Source organism: Eutrigla gurnardus (genome assembly GCF_963514095.1).
Source record: "Eutrigla gurnardus genome assembly, chromosome: 20".
NCBI lineage: Eukaryota > Metazoa > Chordata > Actinopteri > Perciformes > Triglidae > Eutrigla > Eutrigla gurnardus.
Window position 1 is genome coordinate 1,935,899 of NC_139931.1, and position 22,398 is coordinate 1,958,296.

Here is a 22,398-nt window from a genome sequence, read left to right on the forward strand (position 1 = left end):
CTCAGTGTTCAGTCCACTTATTATTGCTCTTGTTCATCGCGTTTCTTCACTGTGAATACGACAATAAACCATTTGAATCTTCAATCTTGAATCATGAACAACAACTTCCAGGTCAAAGGTTAAATACAATAAATACAATAAGTACCCTCCCCCCCCCCCCCCCCCCCGAAAACGAGATGGTACATCTCAAAGGGTTTAATCCTAAATAAACAAGTTTCCCAACACGTGTGCGTCCAACAGGCGGCTTCTTCTTCCTCCTCCTCCTTCCTCTTCCTCCTTCTTCATCCTCTTCCTCCTTCTTCTTCTTCTTCTTCTTCTTCTTCTTCTTCCTCCTCCTCCTCCTCCTCGGGACTCGGCCACTCGCCGTTATACCGTTCATCATCTCTTACAGCGCCGACACACGGGGGAAACCATCGCAGCGGTGGCTTGTATGAGAAAAAAACAAAAAACCGACACAAACACGTCCATTCATCTCCCCCGGCGGCTGCAGATGTTTTTTATATTGCCGGCGCTCTTATTATGCACAAGTGTGACATTTAGGTAAAAGTCACTGGAGGTATTAAAAATGGATGTTTGTCTCCCGTTTAAAGACAGAGGAAGGGTTACTTTTATAAATGACTCTTCGCCGCCTCACGTCGAAGCAGCACATCAGAGAGGAGATGCTGATGCAGGACCGTCCTCTCTGTGTGACTTTAGCCAACGTCCTCTTCTCATCAACTCATCAGTGGGAAGGTTATAGTAACACGTCTCCACGGCGACGCAGACACACCCCCCCTCCATCAACATTCCTGTCAGGGCGGCAGGTCAGGCTGATAGGATGCTTATCGTGGCCTTGAATCCAAGCCGCCATGTGAGCTTCAGTCCAGCAGGAAGTCCAACCCTTAAAGAGCTCCTCAACAACAGGGGGCGCCGTTTAAACCAGAGACAGCTGGAACCGGACGCACTCCTTCTCCTCATCTACAGGGTTCCCACACCGTCTCCGAAGTCAAATTCAAGCACTTTGCAAGCATTTCCAGGTGCATTTCCAGCCCCTTCCAGCTGTGGTAAACTCCATATTTGTATCAATCCAATGGTCAGTATTCAGTCTACTTATTATGTCACTTGTTCATCACATTAAATGAGATGTTATTGTCCTCTAAACAACCAACATGATGTTTGGAGACAGCTTTTTACAGAAGGACCACAAATGAAAGGAAAACTAATTCCACTAACAGATCCACAGAAATATAATCACCAACTTTTTTCATCATCTGTTCATCATCAAAAGTCATTTTTCATAAAGAAATGTCAGGAAATGCTGTTTTCAGTCCCTCAAATATGGAGATCTTCTTTTCTCTGTTCTATCATAGATGTCATCACATACAACACACATTTCAAGACCTTTATTCTACATCCAAGCACTTTTCACACCTTGGAAACACCACAGTAAAATTCAAGGGTTTTCAAGGACCCTGCTTGAACACATTCAGTCGGTTGATTTAGTTCAGAGGATAAAAAGACGAACTGCCGACTATCAGACGTGGACATCTGTCTCCAGCCTTCCCACAATGCCTTGCGTTTCCCCCTGGAGTCGGCTGTCGAGGACGAGTACGACTCTGTCTGACAAACCTCTCAGAAGAGGAGCTGAGATTTATACGCTTTCACACACACAAACCCGATAAGCCCGGCGGCGTTTCCCTTCTCTCAGATCCAGCTGATTATTCTATAAACATCTGTTTGGTTGTAAAACTTTCATTATCAATGAATTTGCTGAGTTATTATCTTGATTAAACTGTTAATTGTCATCTCAGCAAAAAATGTCAGAAGATTGTGAAAAGGTAATTTAACGTTCCCTTCATCGAGAGAGGGGAAACTAATTCCCTTATTACCGATCGATACCTCCACGTGCCTCACCTCCACGCGGCCGGCTTCACGGTGGGAAAGGTCATCAGCGGAGAGAGAGAGAGAGGGGTTTCTTGTTTTTCCCCCTCCTTTAACGAGTGACGAGTGATGGATGGATGAGAGCTGCAGCTTTAACAGCACGTGTGTTGCATTAACACAGCGGTGAGTGCTCCACCTAGTGGCCAAAAAGCTGCATGGCACGACGTGTCGGCACAGATGATGTTGTCAGTTAGACCTGTTGTTGCTGCTTTATCCCAAATATTATTACGGACCACTGAGTCACTTGCATCTGGCGAAGGCGGGGGGGGGCAGATGGGGGTGGGGGGGCAGACGGGGGTGGAGGGGTACAACAGAGGGGGATGTAAAGCGACGAGGTCGCTCTATGTGGTTCAAGGTGAACGTGATCCTGCCTTCACAAGTTAACGGAGGGTTCATTAGCTCCCAAATCATTCAGGCAGAAGCCTCCCTCCCCCCTCCTCCTCCTCCCTCCCCCCTCCTCCCACATGTAGGGAGATTAACGGCCTCGACTGGAGTCTCAAACAGGTAATTACAACCACAGGCAAGTTATCCATATATAATTACATCCAATTAGAGAGCCGGCAGCCTTTCCTTTTGTGTGAATGTGAGGATCGGACATAAAAAAATGTAAAAGAATCATCATCACACACCGCTCCTCTCCATAAATGTCACTAACGACGGCGGCGTCTGAAGTTAATTGAGTTCCAGCCGGCGCTGGGGGCCAAGAGGACGTTACCTTTGTTGAAGAACATGGAGGCCATCTGACCCATCTCCACCCGCTCCACGATGTCGAAGTGATCCACGTGACCCGATCTCTCTGAGGAAACAAGCAAAGAACGGTTCAACGCCAACATTTTATTCATCACAACTTTGTCTTTCACAACTGTTGGGACTTAGAGGCTAAACTGAAGTAAAAACAGCCAAAGATGCAGATGTTTGGGAGGAGATGTAAATTATTGATCAGTCAGTGTTATGACCGATGACATCATCATCATAAAAATGTGTGTTTGTGACCACGAACACTCACGATGATCGCGAACGGACAAGATGGGCTTCGTCTCCGGCTCCAAACGGCCTCGACCACCGTCATCGTCCGAATACTCCGAGTTGGAGTCGCTGTCGTGGACCTGCGGAGACAAAACCAGCGTGTGAAGCCCCCCCTGGTTTCCCACAATGCCCCTGTGTTTCTCCTGATTAACGATCAAACTTTTGTTCCTTTAAATTAACCTCCTGATGGGACGCCAAAGGATGCCGAGTGCAACTGATGCTATTGTTTTGATTGAGAGACCCCTAGTGGCAGGGAATGGCATAGCAGCTGTTGAGAATATCTAGTTTTTCCTGTAATTAGTTTCAAATTATGTTTTCTTCCCAAGAAAATTAAAAATTTGAAGAAAAAAAATGAAAGTGCTGCAATTATTTGTGTGTGTTCATTTTCACATTTTGGGGAGAGAATTCCTGAGATTACATCCAGAGTAACATTCAGACAATGTAGTTGCACTCCTCTTATAAATCCAGCAGAGGGCGTCGCGTCTCCCTACCAGTGCCAAACATGAACTGATTGATCAGAACATCACATCAGATGCAACACGACCCGTTATGAGATATTCCCGTAAAGAGTTCAGTCCTCTCTACAGCAGGAACCGTTATCTCCAGGGTTCCTCCACCGCCTCCAAGGTCAAATTCAAGCACTTTCCAAGCACTTCCAGGTGCATTTCCATGCTTTTCCAGCCCCTTCCAGCTGTGGTAAACTCCATATTTGTACCAATCCAATGGTCAGTATTCAGTCTACTTATGATGTCACTTGTTCATCACATTAAATGAGATGTTATTGTCCTCTAAACAACCAACATGATGTTTGGAGACAGCTTTTTACAGAAGGACCACAAATGAAAGGAAAACTAATTCCACTAACAGATCCACAGAAATATAATCACCAACTATTTTCATCATCTGTTCATCATCAAAAGGCATTTTTCATAAAGAAATGTCAGAAAATGCTGTTTTCAGTCCCTCAAATATGGAGATCTTCTTTTCTTTGTTCTATCATAGATGTCATCACATAGAACACACATTTCAAGACCTTTGTTCTACATCCAAGCACTTTTCAAACCTTGAAAACACCACACTAACATTCAAGTGTTTTCAAGGATTTCCAGCACCCGTACCAACCCTGAATCCAAGTCTCTCTGTTTCTACCTCGAGGCATTACTGAAAAAAACACATGATGCATCGCTTTATTTACCGTTAATACGCTTCAATCGAGCAGAGAGAAATAAAAAGGCATCGAGCGGTAAAACATTTCCCGGTTTCTCTCGTTTCCATTACGTGGGAGGAAAAAGAAAACAGGCCGAGGAGCGCGGGAGTCGTGAATCAAGTGTTGGAGCCGGGCGATTGTCCTCGGGCTCATAACTCCTCGAGTAAAATGAAGTAAAATGATTGATTATCGAGTTTCTTCTCACGATGGCTTCATCTAAATGGGGTTTCTTATAGCCGAGCGGTGAGAGGCACATTTCACTTGTGAACGGTAAAACAAACAGAGGATTTCTTATTCCAGGCTTAAAAAAGGTGACATATTTTGACAGTCCGACCCTTTTTTACAGCCCAACAATAGGAAACAGTTTCTCTCTCGAAGCTCAGCAGTGAAAGCGATAAAAGTCACTTATCCCCGACAAAATAAATGATCCCGATAATCATCAAAATACGTTTAAAAGTAATTTTTCAAATAAAATATGTGACTTTAACATGCTGGAATCACTCTAAAATGTTGTTAAGAAACACAGATTTTTTATTTTCTTAGTGAAAAACAATCAAATAAAGGACTTATTTAAAAAAAAATCATAAAAAATAATAATAATAAATAAGGCTCCATTTGTCTCTTCTCTAGAGAGACTGGGAAGCTGCATGAAAGCAAGTTCTAGCCATTAGTACAAGTACGCAGAATAGGTCCTTTAAATACAAACCATCGCACATTATTGGATCACTAAAACAGGAGGCGGGACTTTGAGTGTAGCGCCTCCCCGTGATTTGCTGATTGATTGATGTTGTGACATTATTTCAGCACCAGGAAGGAATCTCACCTCTTCCTGCTCTCTCCTCTTCCAGCGCAGCTGAGCGTTGGCCGCCGCCATCGCCTCGATCATGAAGGTGGTCGTCATGTAGCTGGTGGGGGGAGAACGAGAGGTTAACGAGGTTAACGAGACGCTTCATATGACACTGATGGACGATGAACATGTTGGGGAGGAAACCTGTTGTTGTTTCCGTTTTAATACTGAAATCTGAATAGGAATTGAGGAAGATGTTGGTGGAAGATTTCAGCCTTCAGCTCTGTGTTAACGTCGCCATGGTTACAGGCTGCAGCGTAACTCAGCTGACCTCATAAATCCCAAGAAGGAGATGAGTGAGATGCTGACCACCCAACCGGCTGCGGCGAAGGCTTTGGGCATCGTCAGAGCTCCTGTTCCCACGATCAGGTTGAACATGTACACCAGCCCCACCTGCAGGACAAGAGGAGCAAAGACACCATGGAGCTTAATGTGACGTCATTACTTTTAATTTAATGCTAAAATGTTAAAATTGCAGTATGGGGTGTTCCTGCAGCCCCTTTGGCTGGATCAGACTACTTGCTGGGTTTAGTCGACCATTGCAAAGGACGACTAATTGAGCAACATTAGTGCTTTAATTATTCATGGCTTTAAGTTCCTGGAAATCTTTGACCAGCAGAACTTAATCTTTGCCACAAAGTCATGCTGACGTGAGCAGTGAGGAGGAGACTTTAATGAGTCGTCAAAACTGGGTTCCGTCCATAAAGAGGCCTCTTGTGTCAAAAAGAAAAGAGAAAAACATGGATGCGTAAGCAATTTAGTTTCCTCTTTCCTCTTCTGCAGCAGCCGTGCTCACAGAGACATTCCTCGTATGATTAAACAGTATCATGAGAAATCTCTCTCTGTCCAACGTTGACAAAGACTTTGAAACACAATCAAACAAGGTAAAAGGTGAAGACGGCGACCTCCGGCCGACATCACGTCGTCTCTGAGAGACGGCTGCAGCAGGATCAGTCTTAAAAACTATCATATGTTAACTTTTTTTGCAAAACCACAAAAGTCTGTGTAATAAACGGCATCAAGCCAAAACTTATGAGACATAAATGAGCGTGAAGAGGGTCGACATATTCTTCCATCTTAACGTTTTCAGCCCTTTTTACAGTTTCACAATTGAGTTGATTCCATTAATTCAACTTGACACACTGCTGCAGCTCACATGGATCTTCAGGTTCTCTGCTTTCACATTAATTACATCACTTATATGTAGCCTTTTTTGTAAAAAAAACAAAAAAAAACATTACTCACGAATGGGGAGTAGGGTTCCCCGCTCTCTGTAATTCCACCTGCCATGGTTGATGACACTGGTCCTCCCCTGAAGGATCCACAACAGGCCAGTTAGCTGAATTATACCACTTTGTTATTATTATTCAAAACTGAAATCGCCTTTATTTGCACGATCTGAAGTAAGTTCAGGTGAAACAGGCTGCAGAAGATCTATAATGCAAGTATGTATGGAGAGTATAAATATGGAGAGTGTATGAAAGAAAAAAACAAGTTGCTGTTGGAAAAAGAACTCCTATCACATATCTCGCAATTTAAGATTTACTTTAACGTCAGCGGGGAAATCCACAAATAATAAACATTATTCAAGATAAAGCTTACATTTCCAAGGATCCCTTTACAATTCGGCGTAAGAAGCACGTATTTTCATCAAACGGATCTTGTTGTTTTCCCCCCAGATGTCTACCGAGCTGAACCATTTCTCTGCTAGCACCCCCAGCTAGCAGCGTATGCTAGGATACATTAGCTATCACACTAAATTATAAACATATCATCACGTTTTATTAAAAGTAAGTAACAGACGAGCTAGCGTAACGAAAACAAACACTCACCTCACTTATTCCCAGTGTGTGTGTGTGTGTGTGGCTAATTTAGCTGCGATGCTAACTGGATGCTCCGAGCCGTCATGGAGATCACTAGCTAGCCGAATGAACGCGGAGTCACGCCGGCTAGGTAACGCGAGCCGCCCCGGTGTTAGCTCGACCGGAAGCCGGTGTGAACCGACAGTTTGTGGAGAAAAAAAAAACACTTGCTGGCGAGCCTCTACTAGCACTCAGCTAACCGAAGCCGTAAACTAAACACAACCAGCTGACCTGCTCGCGCATGAGCACAGAACGCGTCACTCTCAACTCATACTTCCGGCGCGCGCCTTTTCAAAGTAAAACCTTACCACCCGGGAAATTGGCGGTTAATATAAATAAAGCTGTTATTGCGAAAGGTAAAGTGGAGCTAACTGTCGCCGTCATCGCGTCCAGCTTGACTCATCTGCGAGTCGGTCAGCTGTTGTGTCGAGGTCCAAATTCGTGTCAGATTGTGTGCACGTTTTAGTGCCACGAAACAAGTTATCGATCATTATTATTTTATTTTTTACTGTGATTGTTGGATTATTGGAAGCTCAACACCGACGTATGAGTTACCATTTATCAGCGATGCATCATATGAAGTTTGTAAAAAAAAAGAAAGAAAACGTTTTTACTGCCGGGTCACGTGACTATCAGCTCGTTTTTTAAATCGGCTGTGTTGGAAATGCCTGAGTATGCAGTTACCCTCAGATCTCATACTACATCTTTTTTTAAACTTTATTGACATCTCGTCCTCATCTTCTCTCACGTAACTGAATCGATTACGTTCTGCGGTCCGAGCTCCCTTTAATGGAAATTACTTATCAGTTATAAAGCATGATTATTATTACACTTCATTAAATATTTCAAAATAGAATTTAAGTCAAATTTACCACTTTTAAATGTTTTCATGCATGCATAAACTAAATCAACAGACATACAGGCTAAAATAAGTTTAAATAATATGTATGAGTCTGGTGGGATAAAAAAACAAACAAGTAGTGGGCAATTTGTGAATACTTTATTAGACAAATAATTCATGTTTAAATACAGTTTGCAATGAGTGTATGATAACAAATTAGAAGCGTTGATGGACAAATTAATAGGAAAACGTTCAGAATAAATGTAATATATGGAAATGGAGTAACGAGAACATTATCACAACAAACTTTCAAACCTTCCCCTGTTGACAGGACACTCATTTTTTTAATTTATTTTTTATAAATAATCACGAATTCATAGTTCAAAACAGTAGAATCCTGGATTTACATTCATGCTGATCCATGACAGAATATTTAAGATTGTACAACGTTCTTTTACTGAAGGAAACAGATCATCATAGCAAAAGTAATGTTATACATTATTTAATGTTAAACAATTAAACAGTAGACACATATCGATATATGAACACAAATCCACTATAATTTGATGCACTTATTTTGATATAAAGGATTTAAAACATGCTGCACGCACAACCATTTTATTTGTTTGCAGCTTGTGAGTTCACATCAAAATCTGAAAATTGTGTTTATAATATTTGTGAGACCCACGTTACGGTCAGGTAGGTGAGAAAAACCAACACGGTTACAAAGTAGAAGGCAAAGAAGACGGAGTCTATGATCTCAGCCAGCCGCCGGTAGCGTCCGGGCTTCCGCTCGTCTTCGTGACGTCCTTCAGCTTCCTGTCGAGCTGCCTTCACTTCCTCCAGGATTCCTCTCAGCAGGTCGCCGCCGCCGTCGGGTCGAGGAGGAGGGGGACTTTTCTCCGGGGTCGCTTCAGCTCCATCAACCTCTGTGACGAGGAGACCAGAGATCGTTCAATTATTGTGTATATATATATAATTAAAAAAAATATATATATATAAATATATATGATAAAAATTCATTTATATCTATAAGAAAGATATACATTTAGATATATATACAGTATAATACATACATATCATTTATAAATCAATGTAAATATAATTTATATATACATTTAAATATCATTTATATATAAAAATATAAAAATGTGTATATATATTATAAATACATACATATTACACACACATATTTGACATTATATTGTGTTGTAGGTTTTGGAGCTGTAGGATTAGCAACAATAATAAGCAGGACACCGCAGGGAGTTGAACCCCATCTCAGTAAACTGACAGTCCCATCACCAGTGCCTTTTTATGTTAATATTTGCATTTATATCAATAATTCTATGTATGTATGTATATATATATATATATATATATATATATATATATATATATATATATAAACATACATACACATACACAAACACTGCCGGGTCGCAGGAAAGCCTACCCATGTGACCCAGCTGAACATCGCCCGGGGCAACAGGACTTTGAGTTTTCACACAGCAGCCGGCGTCGAGGTCGAACAGGAAGCTCATCAGCATGGCCTCCAGGATGCTGAGCCCCACCAGGACGAAGATCACCACGCAGTAGATGGCTGGAATAAAATACGTAAGGCATAGATGAATGTTTATTGAAATATATATTTTTGGAAGAAAACTAAAAAACAAAAGAGAAGTATTGGAATTGTAATTGGAAGTTTTAAATGTTCTGCTTTTTCACTCCCTGGAATCAACAGCAAGGAAAAAATAACCGTCATTAATGGATGTAATACTCTAGAAATCAAAAATGTGCAGCTTTGCAGAGTTTCTCAGTTACTTTTATTTGAATGTGCAAGTGTTTAGTGTTCTGAGTGTCACCGATCATGGGCAGCCTGTCCTCCGTGGAGGGCAACATGTCCTTGAGGATGAGCAGCAGGACGGAGATGGAGAGCAGCACGGTGACTTTGAAGCTCAGCTTCTCCCCTCTGGCCTCGCTGATGAAGAAGGAGCCCAGATCCAGGATCAGGAAGTAGAACAGGGGCATGATTAGATTGATCACATACAGCATCGGCTTCCTGGAGATCGTAATCTTAAAAAAAGAAATAAAAAATAATATTAATTAGAGAGGAAAAAAAACATGTTATAATACTGTATTGCGTTGTAGAGTTTCTTACGGTGTAAACAAGCTTGCTGCGACTTTCGCCGCCCTTGGCGGGCCTCTGGACGGTCGACTCCAGGTGGTCCAGATCCCACTCTCCCCGTGTGACCATGAACCACTCGGACACCAAAGAAAGGTGCGCGTCGCTGTATGAGTTTCCCATTGTTATAGTGTCGGCTGAAAATGCAGAAAGAATTACCAAACATAAAAAAACGAATTAAAAAAACCTGCAGCGTAGACTGTATATAATTAAGTAGGACCATTTTCTCATAGACTTCTATACAACCAGAGAAGAGTCGCCCCCTGGTGGCCAGCAGGGAGAAGTAGGACCATTTTCACATAGACTTCTATACAACCAGAGAGGAGTCGCCCCCTGGTGGCCAGCAGGGAGAAGTAGGACCATTTTCACATAGACTTCTATACAACCAGAGAGGAGTCGCCCCCTGGTGGCCAGCAGAGAGAAGTAGGACCATTTTCTCATAGACTTCTATACAACCAGAGAGGAGTCGCCCCCTGGTGGCCAGCAGGGAGAAGTAGGACCATTTTCACATAGACTTCTATACAACCAGAGAGGAGTCGCCCCCTGGTGGCCAGCAGAGAGAAGTAGGACCATTTTCTCATAGACTTCTATACAACCAGAGAGGAGTCGCCCCCTGGTGGCCAGCAGAGGGAACGTCAGCCTGCACAGTGAATCTGGTGAGTTTACCTTCCGAGTTCATGGATGTGAATGATATTGTGCAGCGCTGCTTGTCGAAGGGGAACAGCGACAGGTTGAGCTGACAGGTGGAGGTGAGACGCTGCCGGGCACTCGTCATCACGACGCCGCTGGGAACCAGACTGACCACCGGACTGGTCTGAACGCTCCCAGTATCGGAGGCACTGAAGGAGACACACATAAACATACGTTATAATGGATGTTACCATATAAAGAACATTTTTGAGTTTCTGAGACCTCTACCTCATCAACATGATCAATACTTTCCTTCCTGTTGTATATGACCGGATACATGTGTTCTGCCCTCTAGTGGATTCTCGTTCCACTGCAGGCAGTGTGAAGTATCAATATAATGTAAACATGTTTAGTGCTCAGTTAGTCAGAACTCAAGGATTAGTGATGAATACTATCATGTTTGTTTACAAGAAAACCATATTTTTATCCTTTTTTTAAGATTTTCTTCACTTTTATATTTTGAATTGACGTTTATAATCTGTCTGAGGAGAATCTGCTTCAATCTTTTTAGTTTCTTTAAGATGGTTTGGTGCGTCTGACCAGATTTCCACCTTTGGGAGGAAAATTAAAAGATTGATTTATGTATATGATATAATGAACGGTTCGTACTCTTCTTGGATTTCGATGTCGGGGATCCACAGCCGGGATCTCGGGACCGTCACCACGTCGATGCCACAGAAGTCTGAGGCATTCCAGGTGAGGAATTCGTTCTTCCAACTCTGAAATTTAAAAAAAGGTGGAAGTTTAAAAACAAGTTTTAAAGTCAGCCAATTTAAAGTCGAGCTGAAACTCCCTTTAAAATATTTTAAATTTAACTTTTTAACTCACTTTGTTAGTCTTTTTTATGTCGTTTTCTTCCCGGAAACCAAATTTATGCTTACATCTGCTCCCAACCAATATTACCATGACCTCCATCCGTCAGCCAATCAGAGCTGGAGAAGGTGGCGAGTTCATCTTTTCAAGCATCAAATCAAATTGTCACCGTACGGAGACTCAGCTTCAGACTTTAAAAGCCAGACGACGACGCAAACATGTGAAAGTGTTGTGTAATCCCGCGGCACCTGAACTCAACACGATCCAGATTCTCACCATTTCAGTCCAGATGTGAGTCGTGACGGTTTGAGCCTTTCCATCCTGCAGAAGAACAGCAAAGAGGATCAACACACACACTCTCTCGTTTTATTTATTTATTTTTTTAATTAAGTTGCTGTCAAATACATTTAGACATGCAATAAAATCTTTGAGCTTTGACTGAACAGAAAACCAAAAAGACACCCACCACCTGTAAAATCCCGAAGAGCACCATGTCCATCTGGACCAGGGTGGGCGTCGTCCAGTTCTTCACGGGTCGTGTGATCGCCAGCAGGTCATTGGCCGTGGTCAGGTTCAGGTAGGTCAGCAGACCCACGTAGGAGCAGTCTGAGGTCTGAGCGCTGGAGACGCCTGCTGGGACGGAGACACAACGACCTTTAAACTCTCGTACCCTCCTCAGGAAAAGCTTAGAATATTACCATTATTACTATATGTTACCATTCAATCATTTATACAATGTTAACCCTTTAAATGCCAGTTTTTTTTGATGATATCACTCATATTCATAAAATCAAATTGGAATATTCTCAGTCTGGGAAGGGGCAATGATAAGCACCAACACCTTTTGTTCATTTTAACAGGAAAACAGGAACGTTGTATGTAATTTCTCCATTTGAAAAAATCAGAAATCCGCTGGTTAAAGCAACCCGTAAACATTTTAAAAGGTCAAACGAACTCACCGATGAGAGCGAGAAGAGCCAGAGTCCTCAGAGGCGTCATGGTCCTCTCTCTCTCTTCCCTCCCCAGCAGAGCTTTTTAAAGCAGCGACGCCCTGCAGCATCACCACGGGAACAATGCCTCTGATTAATCCACGCTTTGTGTTGCCTCCTGTTGACCTGCAGCCCCGAAGCAGAAAGTCAACACAGGAGACGGGCTTCAGTGTTTGCTGAGGGTCAGGATCCAGGACTGGAACCAACACCAGGTGTTTATTACAGCATTGTTATAAATGAACCTGCACAATACATCACATCGACTCCTTTGTTATCGTCAAATATTTAGTCGTTTTCAAGTTCAGTTACATCTCTTCATTTCACAATTTACAAAATGATCGTACTCAGATTTCATATTATAGTAAATGCATAACAATAGTTACAAAGTACAAAGCAACTGTCTGTACTTAGTCATCATTAAATAGTATATACTTCTTCTTTTTTTTGACTCGAAGACAGATTAAAGGCATAAAAGTAAGTTTTATTTTTCATTTTATTTATTTTTATTATATATATATATATATATATATATTTATATTTATTTTATTTATTCTATTTTATTTTATAACTATAATTATTTGGTTGATTAATTAATCATCATTATTTAATTTTTTTAACTCTATCTCATACCTTTTGATGTGCATATAGATACACGGGAAGCTGCAGCAATTTTGTGTAAAACAAGTTTTTATTCATTTTGAGCAATAATAGTTTTTTCTGTTGGTGCCAGACATGAACAGGTCAGAGGTCAAAGGTCATATTAAAAGGAGGATGTAAGTCACTGGTCAGACGCACAAAACAACTGAACTGATGCATGCTGGGAATATAAATGGTTACTTTCGCCTGAGCTTTTTTGTATGAAAAGATTAAAAACCATGTTTCTGGCGTGTAAAGCAACGTAAACATTGTGAGTATTGTTTGTTTTTCATGCATCCATCAGAGCCAACAGAGGCAGATGTCCAGTGTGTGTGTGTGTGTGTGTGTGTGTGTGTGTGTGTGTGTGTGTCAGGGGTTGTGCACATCGGTGGGCAGCAGGAAGTCTTTGAAGGTGTAGAAGGAGATGTCTCCGTGGTCGACCACGGCGAAGACCAGCGGGACGTCTCCGCTCCGGAAGGACAGCAGCTTCAGGACCCGCAGGTCCGGCACGGGACCGCCGAAGCTGAGGAGGAGTCACATGATCGTCAGGGAGGGGGGAGGGGGGCGATGTAAACACACACACACGTATATACACACATCAGAAGCAGTAGAGGCGTTGTCTGTAAGCGGAGCTTCAGTAAACAGGTGTGCGGTGTGGCTCACCTGCACACACACATCCGGGAGTGAGGCTTCCCCGGGTTCCTCTTCTTGAAGTCAGACACCGAGTCGGGCTGGTAAACATCGAAACAGATGCTCCACTCGGCCTCCGCGCCTTCTAGCCTGAACACAAACACCGAGAGTGAGACGGGCTCCGGTTCACGGCAAGTCCAGATGTTCCCTTCGCACGCAGACGCGAGCTGAATCGACATGACCTCTGATGACCTCTAATCACGGGTGTACACCAGCACTTTTCAAGCATTTCCATGCTTTTCCAGCACCTTCCAGCTGTGGTAAACATATTTGTATCAATCCAATCGATCTTCTTTGCTCTGTTCTATCATAGATGTCATCACATAGAACACACATTTCAAGCACTTTATTCTGAATCCAAGCACTTTTCAAACCTTGAAAACATCACACTAAAATGATGAAAGAAGTGTTTTTCATAATTTTTTTTATGAATTACCGGTATATAAACAGTATATATGACGTCCCCGTTAAACAAAAATTCTAGAAAAGTCGAGAAGAAATATTGACACCTTAGTTAAACGTAAGAGACGTGTCAGAACACTAAATCCACAAAACAGGAAACAGGAAACAGGAAGTGATACCTGGACGCTCCCTCCAGCAGATGTGTGGATTTAACCACGCTGATTTTTTCCAGCAGCTCCGCTGGAAGGTAAACACAAACATCACCGACGTGAGTCAGACATGAAGTGGACTTTAAGGGGAAGGGGGGGTCCGGGTCTGGGTCCACGTGGTCTCACCAGTGGGGATCGGTTGTCGGGGGTCATGTAGAGGAGCGACTTCCCGGTTCCACAGGTGTGCCGGTCGCCCGCTACGCTCCCCGTGCCGCCTCACCAGCAGATCCTTATACTCCGCCCAGTTCCTGCACCGCCGGACCTGCAAGGAAGTCACAAGGTGACCTCTGGTCCTAGACATGTCCGTCCTCTGGCCCTAAACCCGTCTGTCCTAAACTCATCTGTCCTCTGGTCCTAAACCTGGCTGTCCTCAGGTCCTCAACCCAACAAACCTGTCTGTCCTTGTTGACGTCCCACCGTCGCTTGTCCCTCTCCCTCCTCTGCTCCTTCACCTGCCGCAGGTTTATCTGCCGCCTCCAGGGGGCGACGTCGCACACGCCCACAGCCAAGGACCCGGGGAGCAGGGAGGGGTCCGGAGAGCCCAGGCAGCGGGAGAGCTGCTCCCGGGAGCCCAGGTCAGGGAAAGGGATGGAGCTGAAGTCCCAGCGTGGAGCACAGGAGGCGGGTCGACGATCCGATTGGTCCCTGGGAAGATCCGCCGTCCACCAAGTCCTGCACCCGCCTTCGTCTGCGGTCCCAGTCCCCGAAGACTCCGGGGACATTGGCGGGTTTTTAGCCTCCTCGCCCTCCTGGCTGCATCCGTCCTCTTCAGGGCGGCTGAAGAGCAAACAATAAAAATGATAAAAACCCGGAGGACGACGAAGCAGCATGAAAGCCTGGTGGTCTGAGCAAACAGGACTCAGGGGTCCTCCACCTTTTCCCAAGTCATGTTCAAGCACTTTTGAAGCATTTCAAGGTGCATTTCCATGCTTTTCCAGCACCATCCAGCTGTGGTAAACTCCATATTTGTACCAATCCAATGGTCAGTATTCAGTCTACTTATTATGTCACTTGTTCATCACATTAAATGACATGTTATTGTCCTCTAAACAACCAACATGATGTTTGGAGACAGCTTTTTACAGAAGGACCACAAATGAAAGGAAAACTAATTCCACTAACAGATCCACAGAAATATAATCACCAACTATTTTCATCATCTGTTCATCATCAAAAGTCATTTTTCATAAAGAAATGTCAGAAAATGCTGTTTTCAGTCCCTCAAATATGGAGATCTTCTTTCCTCTGTTCTATCATAGATGTCATCACATACAACACACATTTATAGACCTTTAGTCTAAATCCAAGCACTTCTCAAGCGTTTCCAAGGATTTCCAGCACCCGTATGGACCCTGGATAGAAGTAAAGAAGACAGGATGTGATTGTGTTTACCTGGATGTCGTGGCGGGGCTGGCGCTGCGCTTCCTCTTCCGACGCTGCTCTGCTCCGTCGCGTGACGGAGGCAGATTCAGGCGCCTGGCGTAGGACGACGGCTCCGAACTGCAGAAGATGAGACACTGAGATTACGTCACGGTGTTGAAAACTAAAAAAGGAAAGACTGGAGGGAAACACTGGTCACCTCGGAGTCAATCTCCTGTCTTGAGGAGAGGAACTTTTCTTTTACGGGGACGTCGTACACCTGTATTAATTATTATTATTTATTTTTTTGGTTAATTTATCATCATTATTATTCCTTTTTATTTTTACTATTATAAAAAAAAATGCACAAGTAAGCATTATCATTTATTAACTGCTATTATTTACTTAGTTATCATTAAATACTATTTACTTATTATTTGTAGGAATAAGTTCTGCTTTTTCATTCCTTCTAATAAACAGCAAAGAAACAAACCAACTGTCATTAATGTATTTAATACTCAGAAAACAGAGCATGTGATACATCGACATGCATCACGACAGTAACACTTGAATACAAGCTGCTGTTCTTCCTCCACCTACAGGAGGAAAAAAAACAGAAAATAAGGGGGATTACCTGGGATCGAACCTGTGCACCACGTAGCCGAGCCTCTTCAAGTGCCCGAACACCTTTTGTGAAGGAAAACGATGTGGTTAGAAGACGGAGTCGGTGAGCAGCTGCTGCTGGACCGCTCCTCTCGTACCTGATACTGCTGGAGGCTCACCGAGCCCGCCGACAGGAACTTCTCGTAGCCGTCCTGGAGGGACAGCGGCAGCTCCTGGTGGAACACCTGCAGGTTCCCCTGTTCACAAGGAGCGCCGTGTGAATACTAGTGAGTATGTAACGGCGCTGTCGACGGGGGGTTTATGTGCCACTCACACACTCCATCAGGTAGAGGGCCTCTTCGGGGAAGAGGAACTGCTTGCCTCTGGCAGAGAAGCCCATCGTCTGCCAGAACTTCCCCTGAAAACAACGACAACAAGCGTTTCAAAACACATTTTAATAATTAATTGGACTCACGATAGAGGAAGTCACAAGCTTATCACAGAGCTTTCTTTTGGAACTTTATTTTATTTTATTTATTTTTTAAACACAACAAAACAAAAGCATTCCCTGACTTGGACCTGGGAAAATAAATACATGACTAAATAAATAAAATAAAAAAGGATTAATGAAGAATCACAAAAATTAACAAAAAGAAAGAAAGAAAATAATATGTTGAAATAAAGTAGATATAAAGCGTGTATAAATTTGATTATATTAAAAAATATGTCTAATTGTACCTAATTATTATACATTTTAGAATTAAATTAATTATATTTAATTTATATCATTTTTCTTTTTCTAACACAGATCTGTCCACATCGTTATATTCAACAATTATAATTGATTGAATTTTATCATAAAACTCATAATTAAATTAATTATATTTAATAAATATAGGGTGAACATTTATAATTTTCTATTATAAATATTCACTGGATACTCACAGCTGGAGACTGAAGCTCGACCGTCCGCTCATCGGGAAGCCAAGTGGCCTTCACGAGGTTTCCACTGCAGCGAAAGAAAAAACAAGACAGAATCCAGCGTCACGTCGACGCAAGCAGAGGACAAAATATATAGAGACTTTTTTCCTTAAGATGTATTGTCCTCCCATGGCAGATCAGCTGTTTCCTCTCCTAAATTACAGTCACATACGGTAATTTTGACATGCGTTTCCCTATAAGGTGCGTTGTACTATTCATACCCAATATGCTCTAATCTTGGTATGACTATTTGCTCTCTGGAATTCCTTCCCTTTTATTTACATTCCTCCTACTTTTGACTTTATTTTGTAAAGATGGCGTCCTTTCGTTTCCCCATCTCACTGCTTTTACCATGAAAACATGATCTTGCTTTTTACTAGAGCTCTAGCTTCTGCTTTATCGGCCACAGTCACATTATATATATATATATATATATATATATATATATATATATATATTATAATAATGATGATAACAGGGCGTCTGGATAGCCTACTCACAGTTTCTCCACTCTCTCCTCTGATATGAGGCCCCAGTGCTCGGTCAGACTCTGCTCGAGGACCTGCCTCTGCTCCCCCGAGTCATTGGGGAAAAAGTCCTTCTGTCCTCTGATGGGGATCTTGTGACTCCTGGACCGGGCTGCAAACAGTTCCGATGGACTGCAATTTAAAGAACCAAAAATCGTTTTAATCATGAGGTAGATTCGTTTTTCAAGTATATAACGCTTCTAAATGACATCCTTTAAACATTCTTAATGTATTTTTAATTAGAAATTAATAAAACATTTTTTTTTTATAAACAGGTGCAAATAAAACAAATCTACTTAATTGACCATTTTGCTTACGTTTAGTTTTTCTTAAACATGAGGTAGGGTCGTTTTAAAATGCGAAACATTTGGACATTTCAGCTTCTAAAGGACATCCTTTAAACATTCTTAATGTAATTTGATTATTAACTAGAAAATGCATTTCCTGCGGAAATACGTGGAAATGCTTTAATGCTGAAGCAACACTGAAAAATAAGCAGAATATTTGAAGAAAATATTAAAAAAGAAGAATATTTGAAGAAAATATTTAAAAAGCTGAATATTTCAAGAGAATATTCAAAAAGCTGAATAAGTGCAAAAGTATGAAAAAGCAGAATATTTGAAGAGAATATTCAAAAAAGCTGAATATGCAAAAAGTTTGAAAATCTGAATAGCTGAAGAGAATATTCAAAAAGCTGAATATGTGAAAAGTATGAAAAAGCTGAATATGTGCAAAATTATGAAAAAGCTAAATATTTGAAAATAATATTAACAAAGCTTAATATCTGCAAATGTATGAAATAAGCTAAGTAGCTGAACAAATATGAAAAACCTGAATATTTGAAAAGAATATGAAAAGGAAAAAAATGTTGAAGACAAGTTGAAATGTCCTTAAAGAGCTGAACATTTTAATATTTGAATGTTCTTTTTGTTTGTAGTATTAGTAGGGTACTAATAGAAGTAGTAGGAGTAGTATCAGTAGTAGGAGTAGTATCAGTAGTAGTAGTAGTAGTAGCAGTAGTACTAGTAGTATTAGTAGAAGTAGTATTAGTAGTAGCAGTAGTATTAGCAGTAGTACTAGTAATATTAGTACAAGTATTAGTAGTAGTAGAAGTAGAAGTACTACTAGTACTAGTAATATTAGTATAAGTATTAGTAGTAGCAGTAGTATTAGTACAAGTATTAGTAGTAGTAGAAGTAGAAGTACTACTAGTACTAGTAATATTAGTACAAGTATTAGTAGTAGTAGTAGTAGAAGTAGAAGTACTAGTAGTAGTAGTCCTAGTACTACTACAAGTAGTGGAGGTAGTATCAGTAGTAAACTAGAAGTAGTACTAGTACAAGTACAAGTAGTGGACATGGTATCAGTAGTAAGCTAGTAGCAAAGGAGTAGTAGTACTAGTAAAAGTTCAAGTAGTGGACATAGTATCAGTAGTAGGCTTGTAGTAGAAGTATTAGAAGTAGTATCAGTAGTAGGCTAGTAGTAGAAGTAGTAGTAGTAGTAGTAGTACTAGTACTACAAGTACTACTACAAGTAGTGGAGGTAGTATCAGTAGTAAACTAGAAGTAGTACTAGTACTAGTACAAGTACAAGTAGTGGCGGTAGTATCAGTAGTAGGCTAGTAGTAGCAGTAGTAGTAGAAGTACAAATACAAGTAGTGGACGTAGTATCAGTAGTAGGCTAGCAGAAGAAGTAGTAGTAGTACTAGTACAAGTACTAGCAGTGGACGTAGTATCACTAGTAGGCTAGTAGTAGAAGCAGTTGTAGTACTAGTACAAGTACAAGTAGGGGACGTAGTATCAGTAGTAGGCTAGTAGTAGAAGTAGTAGTAGTAGTAGTAGTCAGACAGACAGAGAGTTAGACAGAGAGAGATAGACAGACTTGTGTATACATTTTAAAGTTTAAATGGAGTTTCTAGGTGAAAGTATGCCTGAGCAGACGATGTTTGACAAAAAAAACTACATTTCCCACTGACTGCTCCTGTCTGCTGCTCCTGTAGTGGACATAGTATCAGTAGTAGGCTAGTAGTAGCAGTAGTAGTAGTAGTACTAGTACAAGTACGAGCAGTGGATGTAGTATCACTAGTAGGCTAGTAGTAGAAGCAGTTGTAGTACTAGTACAAGTACAAGTAGTGGACGTAGTATCAGTAGTAGGCTAGTAGTAGAAGTAGTAGTAGTAGTAGTCAGACAGACAGAGAGTGAGACAGAGAGAGATAGACAGAGTTGTGTCTACATTTTAAAGTTTAAATGGAGTTTCTAGGTGAAAGTATACCTAAGCAGAAGATGTTTGACAAAAAAAACTACAAATCCCACTGACTGCTCCTGTCTGCTGCTCCTGTCCGCCAATCAGAGCACACCTGCTGTCACTTCTAAAGATCAAAGCCACAGAGATCAAAGCCATCTACGCGCCTGTGTAACTGTCTAGAGCCTGTCTCTATTCCTCCATTTCGGCTTCGTCCGAACAAAAGCTTCCCACGCTCACACCGAAACTCGTATCGTCAAAATGTTCGCACCATTAGCGCCACAAGACTCTGCTGAAGACACTGATGACTTATTTTTTCCTAGTCTCAGAAATGTGGACGCTAGGGCGAGTTAGAAATGCTGCTCATTTCAGGTTTCTTTGAAAATCTGTTTCTCAATTTGTATTGTAAGTCAATGGGGAGAAAAACCGACGCTTAGAGGTTGCTAGTTCAAATTCTGTAAATCTCACAGAGTTTTTGAGCACATTGTGAGAGACAGGACAAGTTTGTCTACATAATTGGAAAATATCACGAGTGTAGAGTGCAAATTGTGGCCAGGAGGAGTTTGGAAAGAAAAAAAATCTCAAGTGTGTTGGGCTGCTCTCACACTCTAAGCGATGATGTCACCCACTCTAGCACGCGCAATACACACCCATTATAAACTCTGATGAGGTCTGAAAAAAACATAAAACATAAACTGTGATTATAGAAAAACTGTAAAAGATATCAAAAAACTGAATAAGAATTGAATAGTTCAAAGTCTTGTAGGTTGTTTAAAGTTTAAATGGAGTCTGTAGGTGGAAGTATGTGAAACTAGTCGGAGTTCAAAGAGGAGGATGTTAAAGAGGTTTTTAGGCTGATCTCCATAGGAATGCATTGAAAAAAAAAATATGAAAAAGCTGAATAATGTGAAAAGTATGAAAGGCTGAAAAAATGTTGAAGATGTCCCGGAAAGAGCTGAAAAAGCTGAACATTTTGATAGTTGAATGGTTTTTGTAGCTGAAAGTATGCAGAAGCTACAGACGACCAAAAAACGTACGGAAGAAGAAGAATAAAAAGAAGAATAAAGATTAGGATAACATAGGTTGGAAATGCTTTCAAGCATTTCCACCAATTAATAAAAACATTCTATTATTTATTAAACAGCTACTAAATGTACTGTTTTGCTTACGTCGTTTTTCTTAAACGCGGTTTGTTTTCCACCTGATCGTTACATGGAAGCGCCACAACCGATATGCTGCCTTCACGTTGCATCGGAATTATTGCTTTTATTATTATTATTATTATTGCCGACTCAGAAACGGACTATTTGCGCAAGTGCAAAGTTATTACATTAGCGGACGTTTCCTTGCCCACAGCTCCCCCGACATCAACGCACTTGAACGCCACAGTCTCATTATTCCGACTGTGAGAAGTAGGATCTTCCGACTAGCACCTGAAGGCAGCATTAGAGTTTTTGCTTGCTAGCTAGCTAGCTAACCGTGAACCGGGACAACTGTTTAACGAAAAAACAACAACATGACAAACAGCTACGGGGCGAGGAAATGTGTCACGGTGTTGCTTTCCTGTCGATAGATGTATTCACGTCACACATTAAACACAACTGCGCACCTTAATATCTCATCGTAGAACTTCCTTTCGCTGTCTGTCTTGTTTTGGTCCGCCATGTTGTTTCTCGCAGCCCTCCAGCAGCGGCAACTGCGCGTGACACATTTTCCGTGGAGTTGATTGGTTAGTGGCTTTCACTTCCTGTTTCACGAGCAGGAGGAGACGGAAGCTGCGCTCCAGTCGGACAGTTCCCATCGGCCAAGAAGATTTGACAGGAAAAAGTTACATCCTGACATTAGACGCGATCTGTAGGTTATCTGCAGTTTGCATTTATTAATATTTGTTCATAAATATCTGTGGAAATCAGAATAATTGTGTAACGCCTCGGGAAAATGTACAGCTGCAGTTGCTTGATAATAGAAAGAGAAGAAAGTAAAGAATTAATAAGTATAAAAATATAAAGTATAAAATAATGCCAATAAATATTAGTAATGTATACATATAATGTTATGTATATAAAACACTATACGGTATAGTAGTGTATCTGCTGTTGAAGTAGTATTCATTGTGTACATAAGTAAAGTTTGACAGTCAGCCCACGATCTAGTGTTAAATATTAGACTCACACAGGAAATTTGAATTTTCTACTTACTACTACTAAAGTGCTGTTTGTTGTCAAAACTAAGAGCCAATCAGCTCTTAGATGAGGTGACAGCCAGGCGTTTCCCATCATGCCCCGGGGCTTGCAGTCGGTTGAGAGCAACTGCGGCGCCTGGCTCTAAAAAAATCTTCGGTGTGACCTCAAAACATTGAACATAAAAAGTGTC

At 41.5% G+C, this 22,398-nt stretch overlaps 3 protein-coding genes across 4 annotated transcripts in view; all 3 read right to left on the reverse strand.

Annotated features, from left to right (window-relative positions):
• The window catches only part of tmem104 (transmembrane protein 104), a 30,630-nt gene extending 23,541 nt beyond the window's left edge, over window positions 1-7,089 (reverse strand). The window contains exons 1-6 of the mRNA XM_084036161.1: window positions 6,833-7,089; window positions 6,246-6,312; window positions 5,272-5,393; window positions 4,977-5,058; window positions 2,927-3,026; window positions 2,636-2,716 (exon numbers count right to left, since the gene is read on the reverse strand). Coding sequence (XP_083892287.1) covers window positions 2,636-2,716; window positions 2,927-3,026; window positions 4,977-5,058; window positions 5,272-5,393; window positions 6,246-6,290 — 430 coding nt within the window. The 5' untranslated portion in view covers window positions 6,291-6,312; window positions 6,833-7,089. The remainder of the gene's footprint in view (window positions 1-2,635; window positions 2,717-2,926; window positions 3,027-4,976; window positions 5,059-5,271; window positions 5,394-6,245; window positions 6,313-6,832) is intronic.
• Window positions 7,090-7,888: 799 nt separating this feature from the next.
• Window positions 7,889-12,841, reverse strand: LOC311031066 (5-hydroxytryptamine receptor 3A). Of its 2 annotated transcripts, none has more exons than XM_084037175.1 (9): window positions 12,348-12,841; window positions 11,855-12,021; window positions 11,665-11,709; window positions 11,185-11,294; window positions 10,552-10,724; window positions 9,862-10,022; window positions 9,566-9,776; window positions 9,157-9,303; window positions 7,889-8,632 (listed from the first exon to the last, which is right to left on the reverse strand). In XM_084037175.1, the coding sequence occupies exons 1-9, from the start codon at window positions 12,385-12,387 to the stop codon at window positions 8,370-8,372; spliced, it is 1,317 nt and encodes a 438-aa protein (XP_083893301.1). In that variant the 5' UTR covers window positions 12,388-12,841; the 3' UTR covers window positions 7,889-8,369. The 2 variants fall into 2 exon arrangements, with proteins under 2 accessions (XP_083893301.1, XP_083893302.1); XM_084037176.1 differs by having other exon boundaries at window positions 11,855-12,018; window positions 12,348-12,838.
• Window positions 12,842-13,064: 223 nt separating this feature from the next.
• Window positions 13,065-21,778, reverse strand: tsen54 (TSEN54 tRNA splicing endonuclease subunit). The gene is made up of 12 exons (XM_084037174.1): window positions 21,635-21,778; window positions 17,758-17,916; window positions 17,222-17,285; window positions 16,611-16,694; window positions 16,435-16,533; window positions 16,308-16,360; window positions 15,707-15,814; window positions 14,707-15,091; window positions 14,441-14,576; window positions 14,285-14,345; window positions 13,677-13,793; window positions 13,065-13,536 (listed from the first exon to the last, which is right to left on the reverse strand). Exons 1-12 carry the CDS (start codon window positions 21,688-21,690, stop codon window positions 13,383-13,385), a joined length of 1,476 nt encoding a protein of 491 aa, XP_083893300.1. The 5' UTR covers window positions 21,691-21,778; the 3' UTR covers window positions 13,065-13,382.
• Window positions 21,779-22,398: the final 620 nt, after the last annotated feature.

Coding starts and splice junctions, on each gene's coding strand:
- tsen54 (XM_084037174.1), bottom strand. CDS start 21,690: ATGGCGGACCAAAACAAGACAGACAGCGAAAGGAAGTTCTACGATGAG. Junction 17,286..17,757: donor GAGGAGAGAGTGGAGAAACT/GTGAGTAGGCTA, acceptor CTTTCGCTGCAG/TGGAAACCTCGTGAAGGCCA. Junction 16,695..17,221: donor TCGAGCTTCAGTCTCCAGCT/GTGAGTATCCAG, acceptor CGTTGTTTTCAG/GGGAAGTTCTGGCAGACGAT.
- LOC311031066 (XM_084037175.1), bottom strand. CDS start 12,387: ATGACGCCTCTGAGGACTCTGGCTCTTCTCGCTCTCATCG. Junction 12,022..12,347: donor GGCTCTTCTCGCTCTCATCG/GTGAGTTCGTTT, acceptor TCTCCGTCCCAG/CAGGCGTCTCCAGCGCTCAG. Junction 10,023..10,551: donor CACATCCATGAACTCGGAAG/GTAAACTCACCA, acceptor CTGCATTTTCAG/CCGACACTATAACAATGGGA.